The sequence below is a fragment of the Penaeus chinensis genome, chromosome 8 (genome assembly GCF_019202785.1).
Source record: "Penaeus chinensis breed Huanghai No. 1 chromosome 8, ASM1920278v2, whole genome shotgun sequence".
Taxonomy (NCBI): Eukaryota; Metazoa; Arthropoda; class Malacostraca; order Decapoda; family Penaeidae; genus Penaeus; species Penaeus chinensis.
The window spans coordinates 39064566-39074565 of record NC_061826.1 but is presented as its reverse complement, the minus strand read 5'-3'; the positions used below and the strand labels follow the sequence as shown (position 1 = coordinate 39074565).

Here is a 10000-nt window from a genome sequence, read left to right as displayed (position 1 = left end):
AATAAAGCCACATTTGGTTATCAATGTGAATACATACATAGCAGGTCATTGTGCTTTACATGCTGGCATCCGGCATGATGGAGCTTGCTCACTTCCATAGCAGAATGTCATCATGTGAAGGTTATTGTTTTTTACCAGAGCATGAAGCATAGACATCATGCACTGCTGCATGCTGGATATTAGTTTATTATAGATATACTAGTTATGTACATGTATCTATCTATCTATGTCTATATCATATAGTATTTGTTTTTCATCAGTTGATAGTTGCACAATTTCATTATGTGTTAGGTGTTTTATCAGCATTCCATTATTAAGAATAGACTTTTTTGTTTCCTTTTTTTTATTGAGATGAAACTCATTTATATATATCATTAGAGACTAAAGACTAAAATTCAATAAAAATTCTCTTTAAAGCAATGGCATCATACTTTGATGAACACAACTGCCAGCCTCTGCGACAAGGGGAAACCCCAGACCACTTCCTCCACATGGCTCGACTCCTACTTCATGGAGGTTACTGGCAGGTCAGGATAAGTCTTTCCTTTTTCTTAACCTTCTCAATACAATTTCCCCCAACCAAAAGGCTCTCAGTGTTCATAATGAATACAGTGTTGATAACTAAATGTAACTGCTGCATGACCGTTGCTGCACCATCATTGCTACTGCTGGTCCTGCACTGCTGCTGATGCTCTTGATGATTATGATGATGATGATGGTAATGATAACAACAACAACAACAGCAGTTGCAATAACAGTTACAATAACATCAGTACTATCTATTAATAATATCTAAAAATTATAATCCTGAGGATAATAATGAGAGTATTGACAATAATGATGATAATGATAATAATGGTGATAATAATCAGAATAATGATAATCATAATAATAATAATAATAATAATAATAATAATAATAATAATAATAATAATAATAATAACAACAAAAATAATAATAACAATAATGATAATGCTAACAATAATATGAAGATAATAATAACAACAATAAATTAATAATGATGATAATAATAGTAATGATGATTATGATAATGATGGTAGTTGGGATGACAATATGGATTTTTATATCTTACAGTATTAATGATAATAGTAGTAATAGTAATATTATTATTATTATTATTATTATTATTAGTAGTAGTAGTAGTAGTTCTGATAGTAGCTGATGATAATGATGATAATAATAATAATAATAATAATAATAATAATAATAATAATAATAATTACTAACGTTATAATATTAGGAATAAGTAAAGGAAAAATATAGTAACAAAACTAGTAATGACATTGTTAATAGTAATATTAATGGTAATAACAATAATATTATTGGTACTGATGATAATAATATTGAGAATGAGAATGACAGTAATGATGATGATAATAATAATGTAGTAAAAATGACAATAATAAGAATGATAGTAATAATAATGATGATATAATGATAATAAAGATAATGGTAATAATGATAATGGTAATAATGATAATAGTAATAATGATAATAGTAATAATGATAATAATAATGATAATAATAATGATAATAATAATGATAATAATAATGATAATAATAATAATAATAATAATAATAATAATAATAATAATAATAGAGACCAATTAGTTTTACCAAGCTCAAAAACAGTATTTGATATTTCCAATAACGACTCTGATATTTATTAAAAGAGTAAATATAGAGGAAAGGATGGTACAGTTGATGGCAGGCGATTCATTGACAGCGTCTGTTACACGTTACCACCTGCATAACTTGCTATGTTATATATTGTATGAAAAAGGGGATTGTTGTGCAGAGTATGCCATGTAAAAGTTGTTATACAATGTGTTCTGCTGTTATCTTTCCTTATCATTTTATTTATTTATTTATTTTTTATTTTTATTTATTTATTTATTTATTTATTTTTTTTTTTTTTACAGAACCTGCAGCTGGAATTCTCACAGATTGTTGGCTTTGGAGAGAAGCCCCCACCTCCTGCATCCAAAGAATTTATTGAGGGTCTTGAGACAATTATTGTGAAGAAGAATGGTAAAATAGCTCCTCCTGAGTTTTCTCTTTTACATTATCAACTAAATAGATGATTTCCATATTTTTAAAAAGTGTTTGTTATGCAGTATAGCTGTATTCTTGACATAGAGATATCCCTTTATAGACATACATCATGTCACTTCAGGAACACTATTGTGCCACTGACTAGTGTTGTTTACCTGAAACATTACCTAAACCATCTTACAGGTGGCCAATGCCCAGTGTGTCTCAAAGAATGGTCTGAAGGGGATGAGCAGAAGCAGCTGCCTTGCCAACACAAATTTCATCCCACCTGTATCTTGCCGTGGCTAGAGAAAGTCAGTGAATTACTGGTGTAAAATTTAGCTTTTAGTTATAAGTAACTGTTTTGTTGGAAATATATTGTAGTATCTCTAGGAATTTGTGTATCGTTTATCATCTTTTGACACTTGTAAGTGAATATGAGAACTCGTTTTTTGGCAGACCAACTCATGTCCAATGTGTCGTCATGAGGTTCCTACAGATGATGAAGACTATGAGGAATACCGAAGGCAGAAGGTATGAAGCAAGATATTGAGATACAATATCCATTCTTTTAGTATAGTGAACTTTTTTGTTGTTCATATTTTGCTGATGTTAAATATGATCTTTAATCTTTTCTTTTGATAGTTTATCAATTTGCAAAAATGTGTTGTTTTTCATCTTTATTATTTAATATTGCGTAATATTTCTATTTGTGAGGACTATTATTTTTAGAGGTAGTTTGTTTGTTTATCATATTCATAACTTGTTTATATAAATTTTATCTAATTCATTGTACTGTCATATTATATTACTGTATTAGAAAACAGTGAGTTGTTTACCTTATTTAATAATGTAGATGTTAACTGTTTTGATGTTAACATTAGTTCTTTCCCTGTATTAATTTCTTCATGGTTAGTTGTAGACATCTTTTGATGTAAAATTATGATTGTGAAGAGGGTCATCAGCATCATTATTGTTCTTGTTTCTTTTAATAACAGCATAATCATACACAGTAATACCTCAGATTTTGTTATTATTGCTTTGTAAAAGTTTACACATGGCCTAATGTTTAGGCTAACATTTTTATTGCCAGTTATCAGCACAAAGTGAGCCTGGGACATTACAGTGCATCCATTTAAATTGAAATCATCTGTTTGGTAGAGGGAGGGGAACTTGTGACAAACTTAACCCTTTAACGATGGGTCATATCTATAGACATCAAAACAAACTGCTCAGCTTGATGTACCGAACTCCCGCGATCAAAGTTGGCGCATTGCCATTGATCGCCAGAGCATAGAGTTAGTTTTCTTCGCCCGTCACCAAAGGGTTAATTGTGGGGATAGGGTCACCCAATGCAAAATTGAATCCTGTAGGGTGAGGCTGGGTAGTGGTTGGTAAGTGTCATCAAATGCAAAATCACCAAATGCAAAGCTGCTAAATGTGAAATCGTTGTATGTCAGCATACCAAATGCGAGGCTTGACTATACTAATGTTTACAGTTCCCATGTATCACTTAAATTGTAAAAATTATAATTCTTAATTATTCCTTTCTTTCTTTACAGAAAAGAGCCAAGGACAGGGAGGCAGAACTAGAAATACTACATGACTCAATGTTTTCTTGAAGTGCTTTATGAGTAAATGTTAAAGGGAAAGAAAAGATGTCTTTATATAAAGATTTTAATTCTTCATTGTTATTTTATTATAGTAACTAATATTCTCTTTCAAATATATCTTGGATCTTTATTTCCAGTAATATATACATATCCACTTAGGTATTTTCTTGATCATATATCTGTCTATATTCTGCTGAGAAGTAGATTATCATCATTTTTTAAATTCTTTTATAAGTAAATTTACTTATGAAATGCAGTAATGGTCATATGTTGGTGCACATGTAAGAAAAAAATCTTTTTGGAAGATATAACTTTGGAACTGATGACCGATACTTAATAAATTATAAGAAAAATTGATTCCATATTTTGGATTATTTTGATTACCCATTATCTTGGGGGGGGAAGGGGAAAGAAAGGAAAGGAAAGGAATGATACAACCTCAACCAAATCTAACATTTATTTACAATTTAATTTAATTCATGACATTTACATCCTGAGACTAGAGTTCTAACTTTTCATTTCAATTTTCAATTTGTAGCACCATCAGGATATATCCTACTGAGCGGCAGTAATATATTACAAAAACAGAAGCTTGAAACAATCTTCTTAGACAATATACATAACCATCACCAGTAGCTCTATCAATATGAGAATAACACTTGGTGTCACTGTCTAGTAAACTTAACAACTAAGTTCTGTACAGATTTTACCTGAGAAGACACATGGAACTACTGGTTCTTCCCCTAATCTTCTCTGTCGAGGGAGAAACTGTGCTTGGCAAAAGACTCAACGAGATGAATGAGATTTCCTTGAAGAACCCACTATAAAGGAAGGCAAATGAGAGGAATCTGTAATAAATTTAGGGCGGGGGGCTTGGGTTAGCTGAAGAAGAATGTACTGCGCAGGACATTTGATATGTCAAAATCTCCCTTGGGTGGCACTTTGCCTAAGAGATTGTTGAGCCGCATCTTGGAAGAGTCTGAGGCTGACCCATCATGTGCAAAATCCCTGTTGGAGGAGGGGAGAGGTCAGTTGGTTCAGCTGACAAAGGTCAGGAAATACAAGCATATGCATACATGCACAACTTCTATTACAAAATATCATGAGAATATTCCTTCCCCTGTGAAATAAAGGTACTAATCCCATAACATTCTCTTCCTTCCACTGATATTTCCCCCCACCCACCTTTATTTCAATATAATCTAAGCAAAGGGCCAGATATTCTCTGACCCATTAAATTATTTTTTTATGATAACATTACCTGCGATCATATCCAAATTTCTGTTGCAAGAATACTGACAAGTCTTCCAGGATGGGCTCGCTGTGTAGAGCTACAAACTGGTTGCGACACACCTGTAATTAATAATGGCAAGATGATAAACATTTAAAGAATAGTGAGGCAGATGTGAGAGGAGCAGGTTGTAATTTTTTTTTTTATCTGGAAAGGGAAAGAAATAAAAAGAAAGAATCCCTAAAAGAAAAAGAAATAAAAAAAAATATATATATAAAACAAGAGGGGAAAAAACAACAACTACCAGCAGCCTAAAATAAAGCCATTCCTTTTTTCCATGATGAGAAATTGAAAAACAAAGATTCGACATGTGCTGGATTTAGAACTAATATAATCTCAACCCCTTGGGAGGGGAACTGCTAAATAGTATATACAAAATTTCATTAAGAATGTTCCAATAATAATATCAAAATACAATAAAGCATCCCATTGCATACCTTGTTCATGATGTCCACTGTGTTGGCATGTGTCCAAAAGCAGTCATGAACTGAGACAAAGGTGATACCCGCTTGTTGGCAGAAAAGTGAGGTAAGCATCATGTGTGAGGAGTCTAGAGAATGGATGAAGTTGGGCGGGAAAGCATTCTTTTGTTTCATTACATTTGGTCGCCTGAAAGAGGTGATGAATTGGGTGTTAATTTCTCTTGCACTCTTTTGGACTGGGTACTGAAGTACAGGTCCTCTTTGCAAATATTGAAATTTTAGAGATCTTTTTAAACAATGAAGTTATGATTAATATCAGATCAATAATTTCTAAAAATGGGATCAAAAAAAGATTGCAAGTTCTTTGGCTTAGAAGATATAACATTTAGACAAATAGCTTTGCAATAGGACTTGATGCAGGAATTTGACATGGATCAATATGATTTTCTCATTCTTATAAATCAATTCTCTTGCCCAAGAAACTTTGCACAAAGTAAGGATCACCTTCAAATTAAGAAAATGGAGTAGCCTAAATGCAAACTCACATGAAGGAATCCATGCTATAGGACGAGGGTAACTTCTCAGCACAGATTTTGTTTCCCGACATCTTGCTGTATGGTTGCACGACAGGGAAGCCCAAGGGGGTTACCCACTCGATGTTCTCACTTCGTGTCTGTGTGCGAGAAGAGAATGAAACGGTTCAGCAGGCATTACCCGATTTAATGTAGCGATCATATACAAACAATGAGTTTCCATTCCTTATCTAGTTTGTCTGGTAAAGATTATAACAAATGAGTTGCAAATATTCTTTTCACAAGCTCTATGAACTTGTATATAAACATAAATAACAATTATGTTAGTTTCCCCATTGTTTTGTCTTGAAATTCTAAATCAAATTTATATTTCACTGATGCTAATGTTTTGCAGGGTGTTGTGTTTTCTATCATATAGCAAGAAATTTACCATTTGTATCAACTGGATTGAAACTGCCAACAAATGCTACATGTCTTCTGTTTTGTTAAAAAAAATAACAGACATGGAAATTAAATCTTTGTTGGCAGTTTTAGCAAAGATAATAACATCAATAAAACCACCACCACCAACAACAGCAACAATAATAATGATGATGCAGATGGAAAAAAATAAAAAAATAAATAATAATAATTTCCTATGGTATAATGTTCTCATCAACTGCCCCTTGGCCAAATTTTTTCATGACAAGATGTCCCCATAACAGGGATCAAATGGGTTACTACAAACAAAGAAAACAAGAAGAGAGAGAGAGAGAGAGAGAGAGAGAGAGAGAGAGAGAGAGAGAGAGAGAGAGAGAGAGAGAGAGAGAGAGAGAGAGAGAGAGAGAGAGAGAGAGAGAGAGAGAGAAAGAGAGAGAGAGAGAAGGGAAGAAAAATAAATTTCTTACAACCTAGAAAACAAGACTTCAAATCACCTGTGCAATAACACGCGCACATTCAGTGAACCAATCCTGGATCTCCTTGGTGGCAGTAAACATTTTCTCAAGGCTGTGGAATGTCTTGTGTACCAGATACTGTGAAGCCGCCCAACGCTGGTCCATGGGAAAGTCATCCAAGGCTGTAATGGGAGAAAGTGATAGAAATAATAAGTCTGATGTCCTATTCTTAGATGTATGGGCTAAAGTAATGTAATCCTGATGTGAAGGAAGAGAATGATTGATGGAAATGATGACCCCATTTGCAAAGCTTCAATAGAAACCATTAAAAATGACCTGCACCCTTGTAGTCTCCATGGATGTTAGCAAACCAGACTTCAAATGAGAAAATATAAAACAAAATATGAGACTCGTTAATCCCAATGATCTGTTAAAGCAGATATCTGGGAAAACACCATATTCCTAGGGGCAATTCATTCTTGACAGCTGATAAACAGGTATTATGGGTGAAGCACAACGAAAGGAAATTATGCATTTAAGCAAATATGTTTATCTTAAAGTGAACTGAATTATACAAACTAGATTCAGAAACTAAAACGTGTTGCCAAACAAATTTTAAAACTAGCTATTTTCATTTGTATAATAATATTGTGGCACTGTCCAATCATGTTGCTATTTGAAGACTTTTTATATACCCAGGAAGGAAAATCTAACTACCTATCTGTAAAAGATGATAAAATTACACCATAGCAAATAGCCTAATACTGTAATTGACACTGTTCGACACCTAGAACATGAACCATTTTAAATTCTATTTAGCCTCTCATTCACTTCATGGTGCTAAATTTTTTGTAACATTTTCAATTGCTTAACATTTCACAGAAAATTCCTTTGCATTAATGCAAAATGTACATATAGCATGTATTTTGTCAGTAAAAGAATAAGGTGCAACTCATTTCAGGATTACCAACCCAGTAGGTTCTGTTCATATTCCATCAGCACTTATGCATTCAAACAATAGATTTTAAGAGATATGATGGTGGAAATTATGAGGAGTGAAGTAATCATGGAAATGGTGACTGAAGTGATGAAATAATATACCTACTGGAGGGCAGTGATAGTGAAATATTATTAGTGATGGAATCATGGAAATATTGGATAGAGGTGATGGTAGAAATGAGTGTAATGACACAGCCATAGAGACTGCAAGGGAATGGAAGGGGTAGTGTAAACAAGTGTAATGATGTTACAGGCCAGAATCATTGAAAAACAAATATTAAATTGTATACATGAATCTTGGGAGTCACGAGTCTAGCAACATGAAAATGTGATTGGAAAATTTCTTCCAGAGTGCTGTGGGAAGATATATGCATACCACACTTAGGCATTAGGGTGCTAATCCTATACCAGCCCCAGGGCCAGGGAACAAGTTGTCTGTCACTAGAAAAGTAGACCTCAACTGACCAATGATGCCCAAGTAGTGTCACATATGCCAGGAGAGAGTCATATCTGTAGTACAGTACAGAGTAGGCAGTCCTACTGTTCTGTGAGTTTGACCAACATTTTTGATAATTGGATCTGTCAGTGATCAAGGAACCCTAGACATATTAAAATATAAGTGTAACGTAATGTAATAAGTTTGAGTGTTTGCTACACCTTCCTTAGACATAATTGGAAACCCCCTATATTGGCCTAAGTAGAGTGACATATGAACTGAAGTAACAGTAACCTGGAAATTACTTACAAGAACACACTACCCATACATTTATGTGCCAAGAAGTTTGTTCATTCTACAATCTTGAGACCCAACTTCTAACAGACTGGAAAAGTGAATGAATACCAAGTTATAATGACATACTGGAAAAATGCATATATTGTATGAACCATGGGAGTGCATGCAGTTTCACTTTTATGGTTTTGGCTGCAAGGATAGTGGCAACTGGAACAGGGGTAAGTGGTAAGGAAATAACCATGCAGTGTGTAACAATGACATAGTGACTATGGTGAAAGTTACAAAGGAATGGTGAGTATAGTGATCTAATCCTTAATGGGAGAGAAATGAAGAGTGTGGTGACATAATCCTGGACAAAATTTAAAAAATGAAATAAACGAAATCAGTCCTAACATCAAATATCCACGCACCTTTCAACTGCTTCTCAATCTGCAGTCTAGCACCAAATCGTGTCACCCCATACACAGTTGTCATGACTGTCTGTTTGATGACCTTCCGTCTCACAAAACCTTCCAGGACTTTGGCTATCTCCTTCCCCATTTCTGCATCCTTCTTCCTCTCTTCCTCCACAAGCACTGCCACAGCTGAGTAGACATCCTGCAACAGGAGATAAGAGGTAATTTAGTTTATGGTAGAATGCTTGTGAGATCAGTAAGAGCACTGTAGTAAGTTTATTAGTACTTTAGGTTATTGTTGATTTTTTGTGAGATCAGTATGCACATTGCAGAAGCCCTAAGAAAACCCTTACTTGTGGAGTATGGCTGGAGGCCAAGTTGACAGATACAGCACCCACTTCATCTCGTCCAAGCGCAGCATAGTGTTGCAGGCCATTACAGGAACCATCCTGATGAATGGGCAAGTGACTTACAAACTCCTGGGGGTCTGGACTGCGAAGGGCTGCTGCCAGCTGGAGGGGACAGGAGATAATGCAATGATCATAGAGTTATACTAGGGAGGGGGAGGAAGGGAGAGGAAGAAAGAGAGAAAGAGAGAAAGGGAGAATGAGAAAGGGAGAAAGAGGGAGAGAGAGAGAAAGAGAGAGAGAGAGAGAGAGAGAGAGAGAGAGAGAGAGAGAGAGAGAGAGAGAGAGAGAGAGAGAGAGAGAGAGAGAGAGAGAGAGAGAGAGAGAGATAGAGAGAGAGATAGAGAGAGATAGAGAGAGATAGAGATAGAGATAGAGATAGAGATAGAGATAGAGAGAGATAGAGAGAGATAGAGAGAGAGAGAGAGACTTATTACTGTACTTTACACAACATCTATCTCCTGTTCAATAAGTTGTTCCTTAGGTTTTTTCCTTAAAATAAAGATCATGAAAACCTCAGATGATATCTTTTCTTACCTCTTTGCAAGCTGCAAGAGTCTGCCAGGGTTCATCACTCTTGGTCCACCATCGCTTGCCTGTAAGGGGTTGGTCTGCTGAGTCTAGGATGTCATCCAGGATGTCCTCGCAGTACTGCAAGCGTTCCTCTATACTCTTCT

General features: G+C 34.7%; 2 protein-coding genes across 3 annotated transcripts in view; one reads left to right on the top strand and one right to left on the bottom strand.

Moving 5' to 3' along the window:
- The window catches only part of LOC125028030 (E3 ubiquitin-protein ligase RNF181-like), a 5147-nt gene extending 1124 nt beyond the window's left edge, over positions 1-4023 (top strand). The window contains exons 2-6 of the mRNA XM_047617291.1: positions 418-527; positions 1944-2052; positions 2260-2369; positions 2515-2589; positions 3618-4023. Of these exons, the coding sequence (XP_047473247.1) occupies positions 420-527; positions 1944-2052; positions 2260-2369; positions 2515-2589; positions 3618-3677 (462 nt within the window). The 5' untranslated portion in view covers positions 418-419 and the 3' untranslated portion in view covers positions 3678-4023. The remainder of the gene's footprint in view (positions 1-417; positions 528-1943; positions 2053-2259; positions 2370-2514; positions 2590-3617) is intronic.
- Positions 4024-4110: 87 nt separating this feature from the next.
- The window catches only part of LOC125028029 (DNA-directed RNA polymerase, mitochondrial-like), a 24568-nt gene continuing 18678 nt past the window's right edge, over positions 4111-10000 (bottom strand). For both annotated transcript variants that reach the window (XM_047617290.1, XM_047617289.1), the window contains exons 15-22: positions 9861-10000; positions 9270-9428; positions 8932-9118; positions 6829-6971; positions 5927-6054; positions 5397-5568; positions 4930-5021; positions 4111-4676 (exon numbers count right to left, since the gene is read on the bottom strand). The exon at positions 9861-10000 is cut by the window's right edge and continues 34 nt beyond it. In XM_047617290.1, the coding sequence (XP_047473246.1) occupies positions 4547-4676; positions 4930-5021; positions 5397-5568; positions 5927-6054; positions 6829-6971; positions 8932-9118; positions 9270-9428; positions 9861-10000 (1151 nt within the window). In that variant the 3' untranslated portion in view covers positions 4111-4546. The remainder of the gene's footprint in view (positions 4677-4929; positions 5022-5396; positions 5569-5926; positions 6055-6828; positions 6972-8931; positions 9119-9269; positions 9429-9860) is intronic.